We start from the raw sequence: 27,051 nt of genomic DNA on the forward strand, positions 1-27,051 counted from the left end.
AGATAGCGCCATTGCACTCCAGCCTGGGCAACAAGAGCGAAACTCCGTCTCAAAAAATAATAATAAAATAAGCAATCGTCGCGTCCTTTCTATCCTGGTCTTAGCTTGCGCTCTGCCATAAAACTCCCTCTAGCCGAACCCAGCCCAGCCCTAGAGCAATCCGTTACTTCCGGGGCGCTCAGCCGGCTTGCAAACACTCTTGGCTACAGCCCCATCTCCGAGTGCGTTCGGCTATTTCCGGAAACCGTGGGCATCTGGGCTCAAGTCCGCTAAGTTCTAGTGCCCGTAGGGGTCGAGATCGTTGGCTGTTTCCGGACGCTCTGGGTTGCCATGGAAACGCCTTCAACCCTGGCTTTCTCCGACTTCTGCTTTTTGCGGCAGGCCCTTTCCCCACTCTACTGCCCCCTGTTTGCTGAGCTTGAGAACGCCTCATTTGTCCCCTGGAACCATCTATGCTTCAGCAATTTCCATAAGCTGGCGGTCGCCTCTGGGTCTAAACTCCCAAGGCCTCCATTGGGCACTGAGCACATTAGGTTATTTCCAGAAACGCTCCGCGGTCTTGGGGATCAGCCTCAGTTGTGCCAGTCCGGCCGTAGAGAGTGTTCGGCCATTTCCGGAAGCGCTCGGGCGTCTCTTAAGCCCAGCCGAGCCCAGTCTCGGATCCCTCGCCGACCCGATTGCACTCGGCTATCTCTGGAAACGCTCGGCTGTCTCGGGGGCACCCTCTAGTCCACCAGTCCCGCGGGATTACGTTCGGCTGCTTCCGGAAACACTCGGGTGCCCCCTTCCCTCAGGCTCCGCCTCGGCCTCGGTTCACCCGCCCGGCCCGAATACGCTCGGGCATTTCCGCCGGGGGCGGGCCAGGCCACTCGGAACCGTGGCGGCGGCGGAGGCGGGGATCCCGCGGCTGCGGCGACGGTGGCCGCGGTGGAGCCACGGGGCGGGCTTGGCTTGGTGTGACGGCGGCTGCGGCGGCGGTGGCGGCCGCGACCAGGTGAGTCCTGACTGGCCCTCGTGGCGGGGGCGGCTGGGAGTGTGCTTAAATGCGGGGCGCCCGGGGGCAGTGCCGGGCCCCGGTGGAAGCCAGAACGCAAGCGCCAGGCTGCGTCGGGCCCCGCGGGAACTGGGGGGGCCGCAGGCAAGGGGGGGCCTCGGGCTCGGCTCCGCAGCGGTGCAGCCTCCTTGGGACGGTCGGGGCAGAATGGGGAGACTCCCCGCGTCCAAGATACCGGACTGGAGTCGCGGCCCCAAATGAAGGGAGGCCCTGCCTGGAATGGGGCTTCGAATAGTACCGAGGGGCGCCCAAGCATTGTGCGGGGCAGAATGGGGTGCGGGAGGGCCGGGGGTCGAACCCACTTCCGGTCCCCTAGCCGGGTGGCCGGGTCCACGCAGACCCAAGTGCGCGTCTGTGTGAGCGCTCAGGCCCTGCCATCACCCGCGGAGCCCCCAGCCCTGCCTGCCCCGCCCCTCCCGCCTCCCGGATTCGGGGAGCGCTGCTCCCGGGGCGCGCACACCGGGGCGTGGGGGCGGGCTGGCAGGCAGATCCAGGCGGTTTCCTGGGCATCCCCTCTCGGGGCCTCAGTTTCCCCACCTGTAGAATGAGGGTAACAGAGGCCTGGGAATGGGTAAATTGGGCACCCGAGAATGTGGCGCCCCTCCGCCCTGCTCGGACACCTCTTGGGGTTCCCCGTGACTGAAGGATGCTCAGAGCCTCCACCTGACACTTGGGCCTCTTGGTGGATAGCACCTATCCTTATAGCCACCCTGAATCCTTGACAAGCAACTTAACCCACTGCCAAGGCTTTGCATGTGCCGTTCCGTCTGCCTATCGCGCCTTCCTATCCGCTGTGATGATCCATTCTCTAGAACAGCACGTCCATCCCCCGACCCTAGCCCTGTCCATCACAGGGCGTCTGAACCCGCAGGGCTAGGCTGGGAATGTGTGCCCATCTCCGCCTCCCCAGGCTGGGACTCCTGGGGAATGATCAATGCCCTGCTGCCGGCAGCCTCCCCTCCTCCTCAGCTGCAGTACCCCCACCTTCTCCTGGCTCCCTGTCCCTCTCTGGGGCTAAGGTTCCTTCTAAGCACCTCCCCATCTGCATTTTGTGCCTACTCTGGGCCCCAGGCTGGAGCTACCTGCCAGCCCACTCACTCCTCCTCTGCAGAGACTGGAGGTCCATTTGCTTGGACTCACCTCGAGGCCTTTGCTTGTGTAGGGGCCTCTTCCTGGACTTTGTTCCCTACCTCTTAGTTCAGCTGGCCTGACCCCTCTATGGAGCTCCCAAAGCACCCGGAGTGGTCTCCATTGCGTCCTCCCTGCCCTAGGTATCTGGCCACCTGGCTGCTGCCCCCTCATGTCCAACTGGGCCAAGTCGGCAGATCTAGGTGTAAGTCCTGGCTTCCTCCTGGCCTACTGCACAGCCCTAGATACCTCCCTGCTCTGAGCCTCAGTTTCCCCATCTGTAACAGGGGTGATGAAAAGCCTGTTTACTGGCCGGGCGCGGTGGCTCACACCTGTAATCCCAACACTTTGGAAGGCAGAGGCGGGAGGACTGCTTCAGCCCAGGAGTTTGGGACCAACTTGGGCAACATAGCAAGACCCCACCTCTATTGGAAAAAAAAAAAAAAAAAAGGCTGGGCAAGGTGGCTCATGCCTGTAATCCCAGCACTTTGGGAGGCCAAGGCGAGCGGATCACTTGAGGTCAGGAGTTCAAGACCAGCCTGGCCAACATGGTGAAACCTCGTCTCTACTAAAAATACAAAAATTAGCTGGGCGTGGTGGCCTGCTACTCGGGAGGCTGAGGCAGGAGAATCGCTTGAACCTGGGAGACAGGTTGCAGTGAGCTGAGATCACACCACTGCACTCCAGCCCGGGTGACAGAGCAAGACTCTATCTCAAAAAAAAAAAACAAAAAAAACAAAAAAAAAAAAACTGATTTACTGAGCATGTAGTATACCTGGGGCAGGTTCTTGGGAACTCTACTCCCAGCAGCTCCAAGGGAAGGCTGTCAGTATACCCATTTTACAGATGGAGAAGCTGAGGCCCTGAGAGGGACTGGCCCCAAGGTCACCCAATGATTCAGGGAATTCCAAATCAGGATTTGGGCCCATCTCCGTGTTGGGGGTGAGAGGAGTTGGCCTGGCTAACGCTGCCCTATCCCTGTCTCCCTAGGTCGGCGTCCTCGGCTGGCCGAGCATGGTGGCAGCCTGCACCCTTGGCTGCCTGGTCTGGTGCAGCCAGCAGAGCCGCCAGCCTTGGGCGCCCATGGCCCTCCGTGTGAGGGCGTGAGCGGCCTGCCCCAGCCTCACCTGCTGATGGAGGACTCAATGGCCCAGTGACCTGACACCACACCACCAACTCCCTCCCACCAGTTGACGAATGGTGGACCCAGTGACGAGTGGCCCTTGTAAGGGTCATGGAATAATTTGAAGCGAGGCATGAGCGGCCCCCGTGGTCGCCTGTGACTGCTGGAGATAGAGGTCCCAGCACCCCAAGCCAACCCAGCGGACCCTCCCAGCCCTGCTTCAACCAATGGGGCCAGTGGGGCTCCAAGCAGCCACCTAACCATCCAGACCCCACCCCACCCACGCGGCCATGGCGGGCCCTGAGGGCTTCCAGTACCGCGCTCTGTACCCGTTCCGCCGGGAGCGGCCGGAGGACCTGGAGCTGCTGCCCGGCGACGTGCTGGTAGTGAGCCGGGCGGCCTTGCAGGCGCTGGGCGTGGCCGAGGGTGGCGAGCGCTGCCCACAGAGCGTGGGCTGGATGCCCGGCCTCAACGAGCGCACACGGCAGCGAGGTGACTTCCCTGGCACCTACGTGGAGTTCCTGGGGCCCGTGGCCCTGGCCCGGCCCGGCCCTCGCCCACGGGGCCCCCGCCCACTGCCCGCCAGGCCCCGTGATGGGGCCCCTGAGCCAGGTGAGCAGCAAGCAGGGGCCCTGGAAAGGGGGGTGGTCCCCTCAGACCCTTGGTCTCCTCTTCTGTACAGTGAGGCAATGGGATCTCCAAGGAAGGAGGAAAAAGGACATTTGGTCATTTGACAAGTGTCTTCGGTGCTAGGCTCAGCAGTGGACACAAGGCCTGTTCCTGCCCTCATGAGCTTCTGGTTCAAGAAGGGATGAGAGTGGGTTCAGGAGGTGACACATGCCATGAGGAAGGGGGCTTGCATGGGAAGATGCGAGGGTGGAAGCTCAAGGCAGTGGGGGCAGCGAGGGCAGAGGCTGTGGAGTAGAACTCTAATGGTGGGAACAGCCAGCAGGAGGACTAGAGGGATGAAGGGGAGGGCAATGTGTGCTGGCCTGGATGACTTAGTGGGATTGATTTTGAGACAATGGAGAGTGTTCAGCAGGATTCAGAGGCTCAGCCTAGCTTCATCCTGCATTTTGCAGACAGGGTCCCTTGAAGAACCCCTTTGGAGACCCTGATTTCCAAAATGAAGCCACAAGGAGGGTGGGATGTGGGCTGCTCAGCTGAGGCCACACAGCACAGTGGGGTATGAGGACCCCACATCCCTCTTCAAAGACCCTTGGCCATCGCCGCTTGCCAGGGGTGTGCCAGGTGTGGAGAATCAGGGGCACCGAGCCCACTCAGTGACTGCTGTTTGATGGGCAGGGAGTGTGGGCTCTGGCCGGAGAAACTGAGGCCCAGGTTGCAAGGAGGAGGCTAAGAGGTGCTGCATGCTCGGCATGGTCTGCTCCGACCCTCCCAGCAGCCCAGCAAAAGGCCCTGTGTGCAGACCGGGAGGCCTGAGTGCAATGCCATCAAATGCCATACTTGGAACCAGTTGGTCACCCAGGGAGGCCAAAGCCCCGGGAGATGCCAGGCCTGCTTTGTGCCAGGGTGACATTGCCTAAAGGCAAACCAGAGTCCCCCAGCGCAGGGCAGAATAGGGGGTGCTGAGGTGGTGCGACGCTGGCCCCGGCCTCCCGGCATCTGGTATCTCCAGGGCCCAGGCCTGCGTCCTGCCTCGGCCTGAAGGAGCAGGAGGTGGCCCCGTCTGGGCTCCCAGCCAGAATCTGCCTCTCCCCCTGGTAACAGCCACCTCCCTCCTCTGCCTGGCCTCTGTCCAGCCACCATACACGGCCCCACGTGGGGCGGCTGCCCAGCCCCACCCTCTGAATCTTCCAGGGTTATGTGACCTCGGCCAGAACCCGCCCCCTTGAGGCCTCAGTTTCCTCATCTGGAAACAACAGGGTTGGTCCCTGGGGATGCTGGGACCCAACCCCTCAGAAATGTGCTGAAGTCACCTGAGCCCCACCTGGCTGTGCACCCACGGGGGAGGTTGCAGCCCCTCTGACCCACATTTCGTCACCTGTGAAGTCGGGGTGATGCAGTTCTGATGGGAACCCCCTCCCCATTCTGCAGACTGATCCCAGGCCACTCTCGGGGTTGAGTTTCCCAACCCACCAGCCAGAGTGTCACCCACCTCCACCTCCTCCTCGTCCTTTTTCTTTTTTTTTTTTTTTTTTTTTTTGGCGTTTTCGTTGCAGCTGGGCCTTTCTCCAGCTTGAGGCGCCACCTGGCCCATCACTCAGGGAGGCCCCGCAGGCCCCGGCTTGCCCCTGCTGTGTGCCAGGGCGTCCCCGCCGAGGGCCAGAGCAGCGTCCAATGGTGGCAGACAGCGAGCTGCTGAGGCGGGGATGCTGCACACAAAAGGCCCTGTAGAGCTGGGAAGCCAGGGCTGGGAGGGGGCTGGGCCCAGGATGCCGCCGGCACCCGCTAGGAGGGGTTTCAGCTTTTCCAAAAGGGGAGCAATAATTTTCTTTCTTTTCTAAATTTTAATTTGGGGAAGAAATAATTTTTTAGAAGCAAAATGATTAAGAAAACGGGTCATGGTCCTTGGAAGGAAGCTGTTCTGACCCAGGCCGGGATATTTTTCTTTTCTTTCCTTTCAACCATTTTTTTGTTTGCATCAAGAAGGGAGAAGAGGGCCGGGCACAGTGGCTTATGCCTGTAATCCCAGCACTTTGGGAGGCCAAGGCGGGTGGATCACTTGAGATCAGGAGTTCAAGACCAGCCTGGCCAACAGGGTAAAACCCCATCTCTACTAAAATAATACAAAAATTAGCCAGGCATGGTGGCACCCACCTATAATTCCAGCTACTTAGGAGGCTAAGTCACGAGAATCGCTTGAACCCGGGAGATGGAGGTTGCAGTGATCCAAGATCATGCCACTGCACACCAGCCTGGGTGACAGAGCAAGACTCCATCTCAAAAAAAAAAACCAAACAACAACAACAAAAAAACGAGGCCAAGGCAAGTGGATCGTTAGGGGCCAGGAGTTCGAGGCAGCAGTGAGCTAGGATTGCGCCACTCCACTCCAACCTGGGTGACAGAGCAAGAACCTGTCTCAAAAAAAATGAGAGACAGTGTCATTGGCCCATTTTTCGTTTGAAGGAACTGAGGCCCAGAGAGGGCAGGTCCTGTGGCCAAGATTGCACAGCAGGTTGTGGCGGAGCCCAAACCTGCTATATGACTTTCAGTGGCTGCCGCAAAAATTACCAACTAGGTGGCTTCAAACAATGGAAATGTATTTATTAATTAATGTATCTTTTTGCTTTGTTTTGTTTTGAGATGGAGTTTCGCTCTTGTCACCCAGGCTGGAGTGCAATGGCGCAATCTCGGCTCCTGCAACCTCTGCCTCCCAGGTTCAAGCGATTCTCCTGCCTCAGCCTTCCGAGTAGCTGGGATTACAGGCACGTGCCACCACGCCTGGCTAATTTTTGTCTTTCTAGTAGAGACAGGGTTTCACCATGTTGGTCAGGCTGGTCTCAAACTCCTGACCACAAGTGATATGCTCACCTCGGCCTCCCAAAGTGCTGGGATTACAGGAGTGAGCCACTGCGCCTGGCCTCCTTTTTTTTTTTTTTTTTTTTAATTATTTAAGAGATGGGGTCTCACTCTGTTGCCCAGGCTGGTCTTGAACTCCTGGACTCAAACGATCCTCCCGCCTTGGCCTCCCAAAGTGTTGAGATTACAGACGTGAGCCTTTGCACCCCACCACAACAGAAACTTATTCTGTCATGTTTCTGGAGGCTGGAAGTCCAAAATCAAGGTCGTGCCCCCTCTGAAGTTTCCTTCCTTGCAGCTTCTGGTGCCTCCAGGCATTCATTCCTCTCGTGCATGGGTTGATTATTCCAGTCTCTGCCTTGGCTTTCTCTTCTTTTTTTTGAGACAGAGTCTCACTCTGTCACCCAGACTGGAGTGCTGTGGCATGATCTCAGCTCACTGCAACCTCCGCCTCCTGGGTTCAAGCAATTCCTGCCTCAGCCTCCGGAGTAGTTGGGATTACAGGTGTGCACCACCACACCTGGCTCATTTTTTTTTTGTATTTTTAGTAGAGATGGGGTTTCACCATGTTGACCAGGCTGGTCTTGAACTCTTAACCTCAAGTGACCTGCTGGTCTCAGCCTCCCAAAGTACTAGGATTACAGGCGTGAGCCACCGCACCCGGCCTGTTGATTTATTTTTGAAACGGAGTCTTGCTCTGTCGCCCAGGCTGGAGTGCAGTGGTGCAATCTTGGCTCACTGCAACCTCCGCCTCCCGGGTTCAAGCGATTCTCCTGCCTCAACCTCCCGAGTAGCTGGGATTACAGGCACCCACCACCACGCCCAGCTAATTTTTCTGATTTTAGTAGAGACAGGTTCGCCATGTTGGTCAGGCTGGTTCGAATTCCTGGCCTCAGGTGATCCACCCACCTCGGTCTCCCAAAGTGCTGGGATTCCAGGCTTGAGCCGCCATCCTAGCCGGCTTTCTCTTGTTACAAGGACATCAGCCAGTGGGTTTAGTGTCCACCCTAATGCCAGGCTGGTCTCATGTACAGATTCTTGCTTTCCTTACACCTGCAAAGACCTATTTCCAAATAAGGTCACAGGTACCAGGGATAAGGACTTGGACATATCTTTTTGGGGACTTTATTCAGCGCACTCCACCTAGTCTGTGAAGTTGTGTGAACTCCTCGTATTCTAACCCAGAAAATTGTGTCCCATCAATTCTGCCTTCTCCCAGCCCCTCCACCCAAGGTCTTGCAGCCTCCTGCGGATGGGAGTCAAGGTGCCAAGCACTTGCCTGAGCTGGGCCCTGCCTCAAACTGCCCCAGCTGAGGTTCAGCCGGCAAAGAGAGGGGCTGGGCTCCTTCCAGGAACCCCACCAACATGCAACCCCCCTGTTTCCCACACCAGGCCTCACACTCCCCGACTTGCCCGAGCAGTTCTCCCCACCTGATGTGGCTCCCCCTCTTCTGGTGAAGCTTGTGGAGGCCATTGAAAGGACAGGTGAGTTCCAGCCTGGCTGCAGCCCCTGGATTCTGCTTGCTTACCTCTAGTGACAGGCGACTCATCCCCTCACAGGGCCTCCAAGCTCATGCTGCACAGAAACAGGCTGAGCCTGGATGCCCTGGGCCTCTATGTTGAATAGGGCACAGAGTGACTCCTAAGGGAAGATGGGAAGGTGAACATGACCAGGCCACTGCATGTGCTATGCCCTCTCCCAGTTCTCCCTCCCCACCCCTCCCATGCCCTTATCTCTGGGCAGCAAAGGGAGACTGCAGGGGGGTTGAGCGGCCAGTCCAGGACTCACGGGGTCGGGGCAGCATTTGAGAGCTGACTCGCCTGTCCCCCTCACCCCCAGGGCTGGACAGCGAATCTCACTACCGCCCGGAGCTGCCCGCACCGCGTACAGGTGAAGGGGAGCCTCAATGGGGTTGGGAGGAGGCTGGGGGCCCCAGTACACATGAGTTGGACGTGTGCCCCCCTGCACCCGCAGACTGGTCCCTGAGCGACGTCGATCAGTGGGACACGGCAGCCCTGGCTGACGGCATTAAGAGCTTCCTGCTGGCACTGCCCGCGCCGCTCGTGACCCCCGAGGCCTCGGCCGAGGCGCGCCGGGCCCTGCGGGGTGAGCCTGGCGGGGAGCCCGGGGGAAGGAGGGGGCTGTAGCGGGCGGGAGGGCCCAGGCCTGGCTCACCCTGCCCTGGCCATCTGTCCGCAGAGGCCGCGGGGCCCGTGGGGCCGGCGCTGGAGCCACCGACGCTGCCGCTGCACCGCGCGCTCACGCTGCGCTTCCTGCTCCAGCACCTGGGCCGCGTGGCCCGCCGCGCCCCGGCCCTGGGTCCCGCGGTCCGGGCCCTGGGCGCCACCTTTGGGCCGCTGCTGCTGCGCGCGCCGCCGCCGCCGTCCTCGCCGCCGCCAGGGGGCGCTCCCGACGGGTGAGGGGCGGGGCGGAGCCGGAGCGAGCAGGGGTGGAGTTTGGGGTGGGGCGGGCGGGGCATGGCCAGAGTGAGCGGCGTCTAGACCCTAAGAAGGGAGGGGATGGGGTCCAGAGTGAGAAGCTGCGTTCTTGTGATGACGGAGAGGGGACCTGGGCTCCTGAGTCGTGGGACAGAAGGTGAAGGGGCCTAGTCCCGAAGCATGTGGGTGGTGCCTGCACCTTCCCTTCTGCTCGTCGCAGCTCCGGTACTGGTCTCTCGCTCGCCTTTGTGTGAGAATCTATGGAGCACTTACTGCATACAGCTATGAGGGAGCTGGCCTCGCACATGTGCCTGTATCATCTCCTCCTCCGCCCTGCACATACTGTCTCGTATATACCCCCAGGCGTGCAAGCGCACGCACAAGCCTGTGCACATGCGTGGGCGGACAGGCCCTACCCAGCCCTCACCACACTCCCCTTCCCCCTAAGGAGTGAGCCCAGCCCTGACTTCCCGGCGCTGCTGGTGGAGAAGTTGCTTCAGGAACACTTGGAAGAGCAGGAGGTTGCGCCCCCAGGTGAGTCCCCTGTATTGCTGTCATTTCTTCCCGTTGGGGCCGTACATACTGATCCCTGAGTGCTGCCGGCATCAGCATGCCGGTTGCAGTGGGAGGCAGCCACAGTATAAAGTCGGTGCTCAGGATGCATTTGTTTTCCTGTCCCCCAGCGCTGCCGCCTAAACCCCCCAAGGCAAAGCCGGCCCCCACAGTCCTGGCCAATGGAGGGAGCCCACCCTCCCTGCAGGATGCTGAGTGGTACTGGGGGGACATTTCAAGGTAGGTTGCTGGCAGGGGGCCAGGGACCAAGGAGGTGTCACAGGGTGAGCGGGGTCTCCAGGTGGCTCGGCAGTCCCAATGTTGGATGTTCCCACAGGGAGGAGGTGAACGAGAAACTCCGGGACACTCCCGATGGCACCTTCCTAGTCCGAGATGCTTCTAGCAAGATCCAGGGCGAGTACACGCTGACCCTCAGGTGGGGGCCTGTCCCTGCAAGGATAACCGGGGGTCACAGGTCACGGAGACTGGGAGTTCAGAGGGGATAGAACATGTGCGGTTTCAAGAATGGGGGGCCAGGCACGGTGGCTTACACCTGTAATCCCAGCACTTTGGGAAGCTGAGGCTGGCAGATCACCTGAGGTCAGGAGTTTAAAACCAGCCTGGCCAACTTGGTGAAACCCCGTCTCTACTAAAAAATAAAAAAAAAAAATTAGCCAGGCATGGTGATGGATGCCTGTAATCCCAGCTACTCGGGAGGCTGAGGCAGGAGAATCGCTTGAACCCAGGAGGTGGAGGTTGCAGTGAGCGGAAATCACACCACTGCACTGCAGCCTGGACAACAGAGCAGCAAGACTCTGTCTCAAAAAAAAAGGGGACAGGGATTGAGGGTCAGGTGCGGGGTCCCACTGGGTGCCGACACCCCTCTCCTCCCCCAGGAAAGGCGGGAACAATAAGCTGATCAAGGTCTTCCACCGAGATGGGCACTATGGCTTCTCAGAGCCACTCACCTTCTGCTCCGTTGTGGACCTCATCAATCACTACCGCCACGAGTCTCTGGCCCAGTACAACGCCAAGCTGGACACACGGCTCCTCTACCCTGTGTCCAAATACCAGCAGGTCCGTGCCGGCCTGGGAGCCAGGGAGGGTAGCACCTGGCTGGCCCCAGGCCTCAGTTTCCTAGGTAGACCCGACCAGGCTGTGCATCTCCCCTCATTCCCCCACGTATCTCCAGGACCAGATTGTCAAGGAGGACAGCGTGGAGGCAGTGGGCGCCCAGCTTAAGGTCTATCACCAGCAGTACCAGGACAAGAGCCGCGAGTATGACCAGCTTTATGAAGAGTACACACGGACCTCCCAGGTACTCCAGGCCCCGTACATGAGGGAAACCGAGACATAGAGGGGCAGTGGCAAGGCCGGGAGCAGGACGACCAACCCCAGAGGACTTGAGGATGAATATCCAGTTGCAGGTCACAGAGCAGGCACTTAGCACCAAGAGCTGTTCTAAAAACATAGAAATAAGGTCAGGCACAGTGGCTCCCGTCTGTGTACTTGGGAGGCAGAGACAGGAGGATCACTTGAGCCCAAGAGTTCAAGATCCTTCTAAGGCAACATAGGGAGACCCGTCTACAAAAAAATTTAAAAATTAACTGGGTGTCGTGGTGCATGCTTCTACTCCCAGCTACTCAGGAGGCTGAGGTGGGAGGATCCCTTGAGCCTGGGAGTTTGAGGCTGCATTGAATTGTGATCATGCTGCTGCATTCCAGCCTGGGTGACAGGGCAAGACCTTGTCTCTAAAAACAAATAAAAACAGAAATAAGTGTACGAGGGTGGGTGGGGCGGCTCACGCCTGTAATCCCAGCACTTTGGGAGGCCGAGATGGGTGGATCACCTGAGGTCAGGAGTTCGAGACCAACTTGGCCAACATGTTGAAACCCTGTCTCTACTAAAAATACAAAAATTAGCTGGGCATGGTGGCGGACGCCTGTAATCCCAGCTACTCAGGAGGCTGAGGCAGGAGAATCACTTGAGCCTGGGAGGCAGAGATTGCAATGAGCCAAGATCGTGCTACTACACTCCAGCCTGGGTGACAAGAGTAAAACTCCATCTAAAAAAATAATAATAATTAAAATAAAAAAATAAGTGTACAAGCTTTTACAAAACCAAAAAAGGACAGATGAGAAGGGCCCAACCAGCCTCACAGGAGTGGCTGAGCCAGGACCTGGGGAGTGTCCAGGATGAGCCTATCTCCGGCTGGCCCTCAGTTTTCCCATCTGCAGAATGGAACCAGGGACCTTGATTACTTATGTCCCCTTCAACCAAGATGTTATTCAAAATGAAATCATGCCAGGTGCAGGGTGCGCACCTCTAATCCCAGCTACTCGGAAGGCTGAGGCGGGAGGATCGCTTGAGCCCAGGAGTTCAAGACTAGCCTGGGTAACATAGCAAGACTTTGTCTCTTAAAAAAATAAAATAAAAATTAAGTGAGAGGTTTTGTCACTCAAGGACTGTGCTAATAAGCTTCTTTTGCAAGTTAAGAGGGAATAGATTCAGGTGGAACAGCTGGGAATTCCTCAGTCGTCCCTAGTACCCTAAGGGTTTTCTGTTCTCTTTTTTTTTTTTTTTTTTTTTTTTGAGGCAGTGTCTTGCTCTGTCATCCAGGCTAGAGTGCTGTGGCATGATCTCAGCTCACTGCAACCTCCGCCTCCCTGGTTCAAGCGATTCTCCTGCCTCAGCCTCCCAAGTAATTGGGACTATAGGCACGTGCCACCATGCCTGGCTAATTTTTGTATTTTTTTAGAGATGGGGTTTTGCTCTGTTGGCCAGGCTGGTCTCGAACTCCTGGCCTCAAGTGATCTGGCTGCCTCGGCCTCCCAAAGTAAAAAAAAAAAAAAAAATTAATTTAATAAAATTAAAAGGTGGGCTGGGCACAGTGACTTATGCCAGTAATCCCAGCACTTTGGGAGGCCGAGGCAGGCAGATCATCTGAGGTCAGGAGTTTGAGACCAGCCTGGCCAACATGGTGAAACCCCATCTCTACCAAAAAGATAAAAAAATTAGCCGAGCCAGGCACAGTGGCTCAAGCCTGTAATCCCAGCACTTTGGGAGGCTGAGGCAGGTGGATCACGAGGTAAGGAGTTCAAGACCAGTCTGGCCAACATGGTGAATCCCTGTCTCTACTAAAAATACAAAAAATTAGGCGTCATGGCATGCACCTGTAATCGCAGCTACTCAAGAGGCTGAGGCAGGAGAATAGCTTGAACCTGAGAGGTGGAGGTTGCAGTGAGCCAAGATCACACCATTGCACTCCATCCTGGGACAGAGTGAGACTCCGTCTCAAAAAAAAAAAAAAAAAAAAGCCGGGCATGGTGGCTCACACCTGTAATACCAGCTACTTGGAAGGCTGAGGCAGGAGAATCACTTGAACCCAAGAGGCAGAGGTTGCAGTGAACCAAGATCACGCCGCTGCTCCAGCCTGGGCGACAAGAGCAAGACTCCATCTCAAACAAAAAAAATTTTGAGGTGCTGTCTCAGCATGTTGCCCAGGCTGGCCTCAGACTCCTCAGGGTTCAAGAGATCCTCCCACTTTAGCCTCCCGACTAGCTGGGATTACAGGCAATCGCCACCACCCCTGGCCTCTGTCCCCTTTTTACTGATGTGTTAGCTGAGGCTCTAAATGGACAAGACAGTTGTCCAGGATCAGTTAGGAGCACTGTAACCTCAGAATTGACTTTGGCCCTGAGCCTCAGTTTCTCTGTTAATAGTTGTTACTTTGTTAGGGGTTGTTGGAAGGGTCCATGGGACAATGTAAGGAAAGTCGTAGTGCAGCATCTCCCCCAAGAAGCCCTGTGAGCTGTAGCAACTAGATCTCTCATTCATTCTTAGCAGTGTTAACAGGTCCAGGTGTTTGTGGATACCTATAGGAGGATGTAAAGAAGAAGAGGGTTTGGGGGGTGGGGTTTTGAAGGCTGAATAGGAGTTCATTTGGTGCAGTAGGCATTAGAAGAATGACACTCCGATAGAGGGACCAGCTTGAGCAGTCTCCATATCAGAGTTGAGATGTGCCTTTACCCCTCACGAGGGCCTTTTGGGGAGTCCCAGGAGGTGCTGAGCTGCGCCCCCTCCTCCAGGAGCTGCAGATGAAGCGTACTGCAATTGAGGCCTTCAATGAGACTATCAAGATCTTTGAAGAGCAGGGCCAGACTCAAGAGAAATGCAGCAAGGAATACCTGGAGCGCTTCCGGCGTGAGGGCAACGAGAAAGAGATGCAAAGGTGAGTCTGGCGCCTCTGCCCTGCCCCACCCCACCCTGATCTGGTGCAGTACAAGCCAGGGAGGGAAGGAAGCAGAAGGACGCCAGCCACTTGGAGGCAAAGAGTAGTCTGTTGAAATGGACTTTGGGCCTGGTGCAATGGCTCAGGCCTGTAATCCCGAGGCGGGTGGATCTCCTGAGGCCAGGAGTTTGAAACCAGCCTGGCCAACATGGTGAAACCCCGTCTCTATTAAAAATACAAAAATTAGCTAGGCGTGATGGTGCACACCTGTAGTCCCAGCTACTTGGGAGGCTGAGGCAGGAGAATCGCTTGAACCTGGAGTTGGAGGTTGCAGTGAGCCGAGATTGCACCACTGCACTCCAGCTTGGGTGACAGAGAAAGACTGTCTCAAAAAAAAAAAAAAAAAAAAAGGAAATGGGCTTTGAAGGATGAATAGGAGTTTGCTAGAAAGAGAAATCAGAGGAAACAGCATATGCACAGGCTCAGAGGCTGGAAGCACATAGTCTGGTGCAAAGTAGGTCCTTGAGAAAACCCTGGAGGCCAGGTGCAGTGGCTCATTCCTGCAACCCCAACACTGTGGGAGGCCGAGGCGGGAGGATTGCTTGATCCCAGGAGTTTGAGACCAGCCTGGGCAACATGGCAAAATCTACCTCTACAAAAAATATTAAAATGTTAGCCAGACATGGTGGTGCACACCTGTGGTCCCAGCTACTCGGGAGGCTGAGGTGGGAGGGTCACCTGAGCCCAGGAGTTTGAGGGTGCAGTGAGCCGAGATAAAACCCCTGAGGTCTCTGCGCCACCCCACCCCTCCCACAGGATCCTGCTGAACTCCGAGCGGCTCAAGTCCCGCATTGCCGAGATCCATGAGAGCCGCACGAAGCTGGAGCAGCAGCTGCGGGCCCAGGCCTCGGACAACAGAGAGATCGACAAGCGCATGAACAGCCTCAAGCCGGACCTCATGCAGCTGCGCAAGATCCGAGACCAGTACCTCGTGTAAGTGGCGGCTCCGTGCTTCCCTGTGGCTCCCTGGCGACTGCTGCGGCACATGGAGATCTCTCCAGGAGTCTCAGTCTCTCTCTCTCCACCAAGTGGCCCTTCCTGGGCCCCGAGACCCCTTAAACTCGGTTCCTCCTGGGCCCCTTGAAAGTTTTCCCATAGGTCAGCCTCAGCTTAGTCAGACGTGTGTGCAATGGGAGTGTCACTCCTATCCCATTCCATTTTGTGGAAAGTTGGAAGCCTTCCACAAAAATTCCTGCTGGGCTGGGCGCGATGGCTCACACCTGTAATCCCAGCACTTTGGGAGGCTGAGGCAGGCAGATGGATCACTTGAGGCCAGGAGTTCGAGACCAGCCTGGCCAACATGGTGAAACCCCGTCTCTACTAAAAATAAAAAATACAAAACCCGGCCAGGCATGGTGGTGGGCGCCTGTAATCCCATGTTACTCAAGAGGCTGAGGCAGGAGAGTCGCTTGAACCAGGAGGTGGAGTTTGCAGTGAGCAGAGATTATGCCAACGCAGTTCAGCCTGGGCAACAGAGCAACACTCTGCCTCAAAAAAGAAAAGAAAAAAAAAATCGCCTGCCGTGCAACCTACCATGCTGGGTGGCTACGGCAGCCCTGTCCTGGGTTCAAATCAGTTCAAATCCTGCCCCCACCCACTAACCTCCTGAAGACCTCAGCCAGAGCCTCCACCTCCCTCTTGGGCCTCAGGGAGGGCACTGTCACGTGCCAGGTGCTGTGCTAAGCACCATGCTCGTTATGAGTTCATTTGGTCCTTTTCAAGCCCTTTGTAAAGTTTGCCTTTTACAGCTGGGGAGACTGAGGCACAGAACCGACAGCTGCCCTGTGCAAAGGCCAGCAGTGCTGGAGTGAGCCTCTGGTGATGATTAGGGGCCTGGGCTGGCATCTTCTTGGGGGTCTCCATAGGCGTTAACAGAAACAGAAAAATGAGGGGTGTGGGTCAGGGTTCCCCAGCAGAGCTGGGGAAGCCACCCTGGGTTCAGGCTGCCCTGAGCCAGGTCAGCGCTGCCCTCTTGTGGCAACCGGAGATATTGTACCCAGAACCCTCTCTCCTCAGCCAGACCCTGCCTCCCACCGGACAGGCCCACTGTGGGCTCAGCACCCACACAACTGCACAAGCCCACCTTTCCTGTTCCTTCTCAGGTGGCTCACCCAGAAAGGCGCCCGGCAGAAGAAAATCAACGAGTGGCTGGGGATTAAAAATGAGACTGAGGAGTGAGTGACCGCCTGGAGGGAGGCAGGGAGGGCTTCCCAGAGGAGGGGGCCATTTGGGGTGGGTTTCGAAGAATGTGTAGGAGTTCACCAGGGAGGAAAAGTTGTCCAGGCAGCTGGGGAGCCTCGGAGGCTGGCAGGTGAGTGACCAGGGCCCTCCCCGCCATCCCCCGCCACCACCCCCCGACCCCAGCCAGTACGCACTCATGGAGGACGAGGACGATCTCCCGCACCACGAGGAACGCACTTGGTACGTGGGCAAGATCAACCGCACGCAGGCAGAGGAGATGCTGAGCGGCAAGCGGGATGGCACCTTCCTCATCCGCGAGAGCAGCCAGCGGGGCTGCTATGCCTGCTCCGTGGTGTGAGTGGACCGCAGCGGTGGGGATTCCCGCGTCCCTCCCAGAGCTCTCATTGAATGCCTGCCGCGTGCCAGGCCTTGGGAAGGAGTCCCTGGTGGGGTCATCCGGGACAGGGGAGCACGCGGCCCTGAAACGGGGAAAGCTTGGCGGGGAGGCCAGCCTTCCGACCCCCCCGTCTCGTCTGCCCCCACAGAGTGGACGGCGACACCAAGCACTGCGTCATCTACCGCACGGCCACCGGCTTCGGCTTCGCGGAGCCCTACAACCTGTACGGGTCGCTGAAGGAGCTGGTGCTGCACTACCAGCACGCCTCGCTGGTGCAGCACAACGACGCGCTCACCGTCACCCTGGCGCACCCAGTGCGCGCCCCGGGCCCCGGCCCGCCGCCTGCCGCCCGCTGAGCACCGAGGACCCGCCCCAAGCAGAGCCGCCCCTGGGCCCGTCTGCGCCGGAGGCTGCGGCGGCGGGAGCCACGGACCAGACCAGCCACATCCAGGGGTCCTCATTTCTCCGGCTCTGGCTCTTGTTTGGGGTTCTCTCACCCTCTTTCTCTTTCCTTCCCTCCCCCATTCTCCAGATCTCCCTCTGTCTCCTTTTCTCTCTCTGTCTTTCTTGGCCCCTGTCTCTCTCCATGTTGGAGGTCCTGCCTCCCCCACCCCATATCTACGTGTCCCCCGGGCATTGCCCTCTCCATGGCTCTGGTCACCCTGACCCTCTGCCCTGCCCACCGCAGGTCCCCTGGGGTCCCGGAAGCCCCTTCTGGCTGCACCTGCCATGTTTACAGAGGGCCCCTGGGCTGCGCGGCCCCAGCCTGGGCACCCTGATTTTTAAGCCATAGACCTGGGGTCAGGGCAGGAAGGAACTTCACTCTGCTGCTTCCGAGAACCTCGGCCGTGACATTCGGGGCCGGGCGGGACCCGCCCCACAGACTCCAACTTCCCCTCCAAACCCCGAAGTGAAACCCGCCACCGGGTTACCCCCACAAGGGGGCCGCTGCGGGAAGTTCACCCACCCCCGAAAAAATAATTAAACTCGCAGGCCAGGCACGGTGGCTCATGCCTGTAATCCCAGCACTTTGGGAGGCCAAGATGGGCGGATCTTTTGAGGTCGGGAGTTGGAGGCCAGCCTGGCCAAAATGGCAAAACCCCATATCTACTAAAATACAAAAATTAGCCGGGCGTGGTGGCGGCCGCTTGTAATTCCAGCTACTTGGGAGGCTGAGGCGTGAGAATCTCTTGAACCCGGGAGATGGAGGTTGCAGTGAGCAGAGATCGTGCCACTGCACTCCAGCCTGGGTAACAGGGAGACTCCTCTGTCTCAAAAAAATAAACAAACTTGTGAGCTGGCCCCAACCCCTCCTAGGAATCACAGCTCCCCGTACTGGTGCCGCCGCAGTGGCCAAGTTGCGACACTGCCCACGGCCCCTCCCTCTGATGCAGATTCAGGGCTTCTCTTCGATCATGTTGGGTTTTGATTCTGTTTTTCCTTGACTGCAAAACCTCTTTCCTCTCCTCTTTTGGGACAAGAGCCCTGGTTTTCTACGCTGCCCTTGGCCACCACACTGCCTGCCCCACGAGCTGGGAGGCAGGTTTTGTACGGTACGTTGTTATTGATATGATATAAAACATCAAACGTCGTGGGTGATTCTGTTGTCAGTGACTGGGCTTCAGTACCACCTCTGCGTGTGGGGGACCCTGGTGTCTACGGGGGTCACAGCAGGTCGGACCCGTGGGTTTAACTCCAAGCCCCTCTGAGACCCGACAACCCCTCCCTCCCCCAGTTTAGCTGCTCAAGCCCGGAGAGGTTGAGGCAGTGCCCAAGGTCATACAGGAGAGAGATTCGAATCCTGAGCTCCCGACTGCTCAGGGGACCCCAGACCCCATCCAGCCCCTCAAGTGCTTCCAAGCTGCTTCCCCCGCCCACCACCCCCAAATTTGAATCCTGTCGCAACCATCAGCTGTGTCCTTGGGAAAGTTGTATCCCCTCCCTGATCTACAGCTTCCTCATTCATTGCCAAGTGGCGTCAAAAGTCACAACCCTCCCATGCCACAGGGAGGAGTCTCCCGTGTCTTTGATGTTCTCAAGTCGTCGGCACCTCCAGCCAGCGTTGGAGGCTCTTCTCTGACCTCTCCTCACCCACTCCCATGCACAGCCCGCCGGGTCCCAGGAGACGCTGAGCAGAAGCCCTGTGGGGTTTTTTGTGTTTCTTTTTAAAGAGTCAAGGTCTCACTCTGTCACCCAGGCTGGAGTGCAGTTGTGCGAACACAGCTCGCGGCTCATAGCCTCAAGCTCCTGGTTCCCAGCCTCAAGCAGTCCTCTCATCTCAGCCTTCAGAGTCACTGGATTATGGGTGTGTGTCACCATGTCCAGCTAATTTTTAAATTTTTTTAGAAACAAGATCTTGCCGAGTGCAGTGGCTCACACCTGTAATTCCAGCACTTGGGGAAGCCGAGGCAGGCAGATCACTTGAGGTCAGGAGTTTGAGACCAGCCTGGCCAACATGGTAAAACCTGGTCTCCACTAAAAATACAAAAAAAAATTAGCCAGACATGGTGGCACATGCCTGTAATCCCAGCTACTTGGGAGGCTGAGACAGGAAGATCAGATGAACCTGGGAGGTCAATGCTGCACCGAGCCAAGATCGTGCCACTGTACTCCAGCCTGGGTGACAGAGTGAGACTCTGTCTCAAGAAAAAAAAAAAAAAGGGTCTTGCCCTTTTCCAGGTGGGTCTCAAACTCCTGGCCTCTAGTGATCCTCCCACCTCAGCCTCCCTGAGTCGCATAAGCCACCACGCGTGGCCTCATGGCATCTTTGACCTGGACTCCTGTTTACCACCCTCCCCATCACACCCAGAATCCACACCCCCACTGCGACGTCATTGTCCCTTCAGCCCTCCCCAACCCTGGGGCCTTGCTGTCCTTGTCTGTTCTGTACAGCCACCTCTCAAGGCCCAACAAGGCTGAACCTGGGGCAAGTGCAGAAAGAAACCTCCACTCTGACCCAGTCTACTGCTGGGACCTTGGGACAGGACCTGCCTCCCTTAGCCTCAGAGCCCCCTAGCCTTGCCAGGCACTGTCCCTGCCATGTGTCCTGTCTGGAGATGACCCATAAATAACTCCAGCCCAGATAGTGCCTCTCACTGCAAAGGTGCTCACAGGAGAAAGGTTGCCATCTTTATGGCCCCAGCTATGCTGAGCTGGGGGTGGAAGAGAATATCCCGTGTGGTCTCTAAAAACACTCAACCACTGGCTGTGTGTCCTTGGCAAAATAGCCTTCCCTCTCTGATCAGCCATTTCTTTGTTACCAACTGGAGTCAGTAGCACCTACCCCCAGCCCCAACTGAATGCTTCTGAGGGTTCAATGATAAAATGGGTTGTGGGCCCACTCTATGCCTGGCACCAAGCCAGAGAGCAATACATTGTAGGGTTACATTTATGATTTCTTCCAATAGGGCTAGTGCCTGGTAACTACTGGAAAAATTGAAGCAATTATATTTATGGTTATTTCTTCAATCCCACCTGGCATAGGGTAAGCATCAAAGTTGGGGTGGTGAGTCTTGGGGAGCCTTTGCCAAGGGTTTGGTCGTCTGACGGATGGGCTCGGGGACCATCCAGCCACTGGGACTTCATAGAAACTCCGGCTCCCAAACCAGCTGCTGTATGTGTGGCCGGGGTCTTCCCCACAACTAGAGGGGGGCACAGCTGGGGACTCAGGTATATCTTCCAGCTGGGTGTGGGACATTTTCTTCCCTAGGATCCAATGTGTCTTGCCCTGAATGTAAGGCCCGGCAGGGTCGGAATGTCTCAGTTATTCCCCCAACACTCCAGCCTCCATCTGGGCCTTTTTTCCAGGCTATTCTCTCTGCCTTCACTGTTGGGGCCACTGTCCTGTGTAGGCACCAAGGCCTGACCATGCCATCCAGAAGCGCCAGCCTGGGACAACTCTTCCCCCACCTGCCTCTGAGCCCTCCATGGTGACTCTTGCTCCCCAAACCTTATCCTTCTCCCCATTACACAGAAGGGAAAGCTGAGGCTCTGTCACTCAAATCCGAAGCCAGGTGGACTCCAAGCCGCCCCACCCCTATCCCAGACAGCACAGGCTGCCTCTCTCCCCCATGGGTGTCCCTTGAAGGCCAGGTTGCCCCCCACCCCCCACAAGCCTTGAACGATGAAAAGAAGGAAGGCCAGTTCTCTTCACCCCAAGCCAGAAGTGGGGCTGGGCGGGTACCCTAGAGAAATGACACGCCACTCCCTGCGCCAGCTTCTGCTTTCCGGCGTGGCTGTGGTCAAGCCTGAGTCAGTCCCACGGGACCACGGTGAGGGGTCTGGAGCGTCGGGGTCAGGAGTTTGAGGGGGGAAGGGTTGAGGGGCAGGATGTGGGGGTTGGGTGTGAGGGAGGTCACGGGTGAGACTGGAGGGAGGGGACCTGGCCACCGGGGGGCTGAATATTTCAGTTACTCCCCCAACACCCCGGCCTCCATCCCATCCCCAGCCTCCATCCGACGTCACCCCTGTTAGGTCACAGGCCCACCTCTGAGAGTGGGTCTCGGGCCTCAAGTCCCCTAGCCGCCCCTAGAAGGTCTAGGGGTGCATGGAGACACCACCGTTCCTCTCAGCCTCTCTGTGTCTGTCTCAAAGGCCCCACCTCACCTCCCCTAAAGGTAGTCTTGCGCCAGGGCTCACGTGCCTGGGCAGGGCTGATTGCCAAGGGGCCCAATGGCCTCGTGACTGGGGACCCAGCACCTGGCAGGGGTGGGGGTGGGACACTCAGAGGAAGGAGTGGAGGAGGGAGAGACGCTGGCCCGGGACCCGAGGGGCGTGGGCATCGGGAGGCGGGCCCGGGTTAGGGGCGGGACCGCCGCCTGGTTAAAGGCGCTTATTTCCCAGGCAGCCGCTGCAGCCGCCACACCTTTGCCCCTGCTGCGATGACCCTGTCGCCACTTCTGCTGTTCCTGCCACCGCTGCTGCTGCTGCTGGACGTCCCCACGGCGGCGGTGCAGGCGTCCCCTCTGCAAGCGTTAGACTTCTTTGGGAATGGGCCACAAGTTAACTACAAGGTAGGGACGGCGACAGGGCGGGCAGGCTGGAGGGAACAGGCGCCCTGTCGGGGCACGCGGCTCCTTCTTTCTCCCCAGACTTCACAGGGGAAGACCAGGGTCCCGAGGGGACGCTGTCCCTGCCGGGTTCCTGGAAAAACCCTGTTCAGTTCCCGGCGCTGCGGCCACACTCCCTCCGTGCCGTTTCGCTTTCGCATCCCGCATCTGAGACGCGCAGCTGCCTCCACCCGCCTAGTCCCGCCCAAGGGTTCAATGAGCGCCTACTGTGTACTTTTGGGGCAGGAGCTGGGGTCTCCTTTTGTGGCCCAGGGCACAAGTTCAGCAGCTGGCCAAGGGCCGCCGGCATGCATTCTTGCTGCTACCCTTGATGCATTCATTCCAGCCAGGGCAGGGCTCGCGTGTCTTTGGGACCTATTAGGCAGATGCCCTAGAGGCTGAGCGACTTGCTCAGGGCTCCAGCGACATGGGCCACCCGCCACCCTTCAGCTGAAGCCGGAAGTCAGCACCTATTAGGTGCCGCCTCTATTCAGTCGGACTTGGAAAGGGTTCACGTGGATCCCTTGCTCAGCTCAGAGGCAAGGTCTCCAGGTGAAGTGACAAGAAATGAGCATGGGCCAAGGCCGGAGGCGGTGGCTCATGCCTGTAATCCCAACACTTTGGAAGGCTGAGGCAGGCAGATCACGAGGTCAGGAGTTCGAGACCATTCTGGCCCACATGGAGAAACCCTGTCTCTACTAAAAATACAAAAATTAGCTGGGTGTGGTGGCATGTGCCTATAATCCCAGCTACTCAGGAGGCTGAGGCAGGAGAATTGCTTGAACCAGGGAGTCGGGTGTTGCAGTGAGCCGAGATCGTGCCACAGCACACCAGCCTAGCGACAGTGAGACTCCATCTCAAAAAAAAAAAAAAAGTCTCAAAGTCAAGATTCCACCTGGCAAGTTCTGGAAGGCGTGCAAGATGAATTGCCTATCACAGCCCCCTTTCTACAAGACTACCAAGTGGGGTTCAGAGAAGTGGGGAACTGCCCAGGGCTACACCTGCCTCCCACCCCTTCCTAATCCACAGACAGGTAACCTATACCTGCGGGGGCCCCTGAAGAAGTCCAATGCGCCGCTTGTCAATGTGACCCTCTACTATGAAGCACTGTGCGGTGGCTGCCGAGCTTTCCTGATCCGGGAGCTCTTCCCAACATGGCTGTTGGTCATGGAGATCCTCAATGTCACGCTGGTGCCCTACGGAAACGCACAGGTGTGTGGGCGCTGGGGAAACTGAGGCACGTGGGCAGGGGAGCAGGGGACCCAGCCTACCAGCAGGCTCTCACCCTGCTGCCTTGCAGGAACAAAATGTCAGCGGCAGGTGGGAGTTCAAGTGCCAGCATGGAGAAGAGGAGTGCAAATTCAACAAGGTGGAGGTGAGCGGCCCCAGGGCCCCACACCAGGGTGGGGGAAAACTGCCCCACGTACAGGAGGCAAATACGAGGATGCCAGCTCTGTCTTCTGCCTCGTGTGCTCCCATTTAATCACATCTTTATTGCCTATCTCCTGGGTGGGTACTGGTGATTATTACGAGAGGGTGTCAGGGTACCCTGGGCCCTCTTCATGCCCTCTCCTGCCCCCTCTCCAAACCCCAGGCCTGCGTGTTGGATGAACTTGACATGGAGCTAGCCTTCCTGACCATTGTCTGCATGGAAGAGTTTGAGGACATGGAGAGAAGTCTGCCACTAGTGAGTGACGCCCCTCACTCCACACAAGGAGAGGGACAAGGGTGGTAACCTTCCCTGCATCCAGGCAGACCCAAATTCAAGTTCTAGCCCTGACCACTGCTGTCTGTGCAGCCCAGGAAAAAAACTACCCTTCTTTATTTTATTTATTTTTTTATTTTTTCTTGAGACAGAGTCTCGCTCTGTCACCCAGGCTGGAGTGCAGTGGCGCAGTCCCAGCTCACTGCAACCTCCACCTCCAGGGTTCAAGTGATTCTCCGGCCTCAGCCTCCTGAGTAGCTGGGATTACAGTTGTGTGCCACCATGCCCAGCTAATTTTTGTGTTTTTAGTAGACAGGGTTTCACCATGTTGGTCAGGCTTGTCTTGAACTCCTGACCTCGTGATCCGCCCACCTTGGCCTCCCAAAGTGCTGGGATTACAGGCGTGAGCCACCGCACCCAGCCCTTTTTTTTTTTTTTTTTTTTTTTTTTGAGACAGCGTTTTGCTCTGTCGCCCAGGCTGGAGTGCAGTGGTGCGATCTTGGCTGACTGCAACCACTGTCTCCTCAGTTTAAGTGATCCTCCTGCCTCAGCTTCCCCAGTAGCTGGGACTACAGGCGTGCACCACCATGCCCGGCTAATTTTTGTATTTTTAGTAGAGACAGTGTTCACCATGTTGGCCAGGCTGGTCTCAAACTCCTGACCTCAAGTTATCCGCCTGTCCCAGCCTCCCAAAGGATTACAGGTGTAAGCCACCACGCCCGGCCCCAGCCTCCCCTCTTGAAGCCTCCATCTCTGAATCAGGGGAATGAATGCAGGTCTCTTAGGAGCATGAGTGATCACAGAGGACTTACTGGAGGAGGCATTTCTGAGCTGGGCATGGAAGGATGAGCAGGAATGTGCAGAGACACAGATGATGGGATGTGGAGATGATAAGACAGACCCCACCTACTTCCCCAGGGGATTGTGAAGAATGACTCCCAGAGAAGTGACTCATTGGCTCCAATCATTTATTCATTCATCAAACATCCAGGTCACCCAAGAGGCCCCACCTAGTGACACCCTAGTCCTGCAGGGTTAGATCAGGGCTGAGAGAGTGGCAAGGAGAGGGCACTGAGGAGACACTGTGGAAGGAGGAGGAAGGGTGTTCCTGGCAGAGGGATCAGCCTGTGTGGAGGTCCTGAGTAAAGTGCGATACTATGGGGGTCAGAGGCAGTGGGTCTGGTCTTAGGGATGAAACCAAGGGTGCTAGGAGGCAGGAGCAGCCCAAGCCCTGCCTTAGGGGCCTCCAGTCAAGCATGTATTGAGCACCTGCTGTTTGCGGGCATTGTCGCATCGCTGTGAAGCCAACTGTACCCTCTTCTTAGTGACGAAACAGGCTTGGCTCAGGGCTGGTGGGTGGGACCGTTGAGATAACGGGGAGGAAGCTGAGGCAACCCCCTGCTCCCCACCCACCCAGTGCCTGCAGCTCTACGCCCCAGGGCTGTCGCCAGACACTATCATGGAGTGTGCAATGGGGGACCGCGGCATGCAGCTCATGCACGCCAACGCCCAGCGGACAGATGCTCTCCAGCCACCGCACGAGTATGTGCCCTGGGTCACCGTCAATGGGGTAAGAATCTTTTTAGCCCTCAGCTTGACACTCATAGTCCCATGGAGTCAGGGATGGACAAGACAGAGGGACCAGAGATAAAGGAACCCAGGCGGAGGTTGCAGTGAGCTGAGATCACGCCACTGCACTCCAGCCTGGGCAACAAGAGCAAAACTTGATAGCTTTGCATAGGGAAAAAGGGCATTGATGCTGGGGTTTTGAAAGGTGAGTAGGAGTCCATCAGGCAAAAAAAGTATGTATTAATTCGAAGTATTAAACATCCCTAGCCACCCCCCATTGGGAAAGATGTGCCACTGATTTGCGAGGCGGGAGGTGGGGGCCAGATTTGGGAATATGTGCAGCCCTTTCTGGGCTGGAACCAGGGTGCATGGGTTGGGGTAGCTGCTGGGAATATGCGACCCCTGTCTTGCTTTGTGCAGAAACCCTTGGAAGATCAGACCCAGCTCCTTACCCTTGTCTGCCAGTTGTACCAGGTAAGCTGGGAGGGGAGCAGTGGGATTCAGGTGGTGGGGGTAGGGTCTCCTTCCAGGACCCCAACTCGTGGCCTTCACCTCCAGGGCAAGAAGCCAGATGTCTGCCCTCCCTCAACCAGCTCCCTCAGGAGTGTTTGCTTCAAGTGATGGCTGGTGAGCTGCGGAGAGCTCATGGAAGGCGAGTGGGAACCCGGCTGCCTGCCTTTTTTTCTGATCCAGACCCTCGGCACCTGCTGCTTACCAACTGGAAAATTTTATGCATCCCATGAAGCCCAGATACACAAAATTCCACCCCATGATCAAGAATCCTGCTCCACTAAGAACGGTGCTAAAGTAAAACTAGTTTAATAAGCCCTTCTGGATGGTGTAATTCATTTGATAAGTCAGCCATTCCCCCTTCCCCAGGCCTGGCAAAACCCGCTCTCTACTAAAAATACAAAAATTAGCCGGGCGTGGTGGCGGGCGCCTGTAATCCCAGCTACTTGGGAGGCTGAGACAGGAGAATTGCTTGAACCCGGCAGGCAGAGGTTGCAGTGAGCCGAAATCGCACCACTGCACTCCAGCCTGGGCGACAAGAGCAAAATTCCATCTCAAAATTTTAAAAAAGTGACTGGTTGTGGCCGGATGACGTGGCTCACGTCTATAATTCCTGCGCTTTGGGAGGTCAAGGTAGGAGGATTGCTTGAGGATAGGAGTTTGACACCAGCTTTGGCATGAGAGCAAGACCCTGTCTTTACAAAACATGAAAATAAAAAGAATTAGCAGGGCATGGCAGCGAGCAACTGTGGTACTCAGGAGGCTGAGGCAGGAGGATCACTTGAGCACAGGAGGTCAAGGCTGCAGTGAGCCATAATTACACCACTGCACTGCAGCCTGGGCCAGAGAGCAAGACTCTGCCTCTTTTTTTTTTTTTTTTTTTGAGACGGAGTTTCGCTCTTGTTGCCCAGGCTGAAGGGAAATGCGTGATCTCGGTTCACCACAACCTCTGCCTCTTCAGTTCAAGCGATTCTCCTGCCTCAGTCTCCTGAGTAGCTGGGATTACAGACACACGCCACCACGCTCAGCTAATTTTGTGTTTTTAGTAGAGACAGGGTTCTTCCATGTTGGTCAGGCTAGTCTCGAACTCCTGACCTCATGATCCATCTGTCTCGGCCTCCCAAAGTGCTGGGATTACAGGCGAAAGCCACCACACCCGGCCAAGACTCTGCCTTTTAAAAGAAAAAGAAGGGAAAGAACATGTTCGGTGTTGTATTTTTTCCTACTGATGGACTGGTCAAATCATAGATGTATATATTCTTCCTTTGAGGAAGTGAGGCTTAATTCCACTCCCTACAAATATCTCTTTATTTTGAGATGGAGTCTAGCTCTGTTGCCCAGGCTGGTCTCAAACTCCTGGGCTCAAGTGATCCTTCTTGAGGATCCTGAAGTACTGCGATTATAGACGTGAGCCAGTGTGCCGGGCCCTACAACCACCTTGATAGTGAACTAGATTGAGTAACTTGATTCCAAAGAGTAGAACAGGAAAAGTGAAAAAGAATACCCCGGCTGTGCACGGTGGCTCAAACCTGTAATCACAGCACTTTGGGAGGCTGAGGTGGGTGGATCAC

General features: G+C 56.9%; 2 protein-coding genes across 2 annotated transcripts; both read left to right on the forward strand.

Annotated features, from left to right (window-relative positions):
* Positions 1–858: 858 nt before the first annotated feature.
* Positions 859–18,239, forward strand: PIK3R2 (phosphoinositide-3-kinase regulatory subunit 2). Its single transcript, XM_031004507.3, has 16 exons — positions 859–994; positions 3,173–3,917; positions 8,181–8,273; positions 8,629–8,679; positions 8,764–8,895; positions 8,989–9,205; positions 9,676–9,761; positions 9,911–10,019; positions 10,117–10,215; positions 10,676–10,856; positions 10,972–11,097; positions 13,868–14,010; positions 14,827–15,003; positions 16,173–16,244; positions 16,435–16,605; positions 16,797–18,239. The coding sequence occupies exons 2-16, from the start codon at positions 3,596–3,598 to the stop codon at positions 17,002–17,004; spliced, it is 2,187 nt and encodes a 728-aa protein (XP_030860367.1). The 5' UTR covers positions 859–994; positions 3,173–3,595; the 3' UTR covers positions 17,005–18,239.
* A 2,229-nt stretch (positions 18,240–20,468) lies between these two features.
* On the forward strand, positions 20,469–25,797 carry IFI30 (IFI30 lysosomal thiol reductase). The gene is made up of 8 exons (XM_055372174.2): positions 20,469–20,577; positions 21,491–21,660; positions 22,726–22,908; positions 22,997–23,071; positions 23,291–23,383; positions 24,819–24,971; positions 25,391–25,444; positions 25,529–25,797. The coding sequence occupies exons 2-8, from the start codon at positions 21,529–21,531 to the stop codon at positions 25,589–25,591; spliced, it is 753 nt and encodes a 250-aa protein (XP_055228149.1). The 5' UTR covers positions 20,469–20,577; positions 21,491–21,528; the 3' UTR covers positions 25,592–25,797.
* The last annotated feature ends 1,254 nt before the right edge of the window (positions 25,798–27,051 follow it).

Source organism: Gorilla gorilla, chromosome 20 (genome assembly GCF_029281585.2).
Source record: "Gorilla gorilla gorilla isolate KB3781 chromosome 20, NHGRI_mGorGor1-v2.1_pri, whole genome shotgun sequence".
Lineage (NCBI taxonomy): Eukaryota > Metazoa > Chordata > Mammalia > Primates > Hominidae > Gorilla > Gorilla gorilla.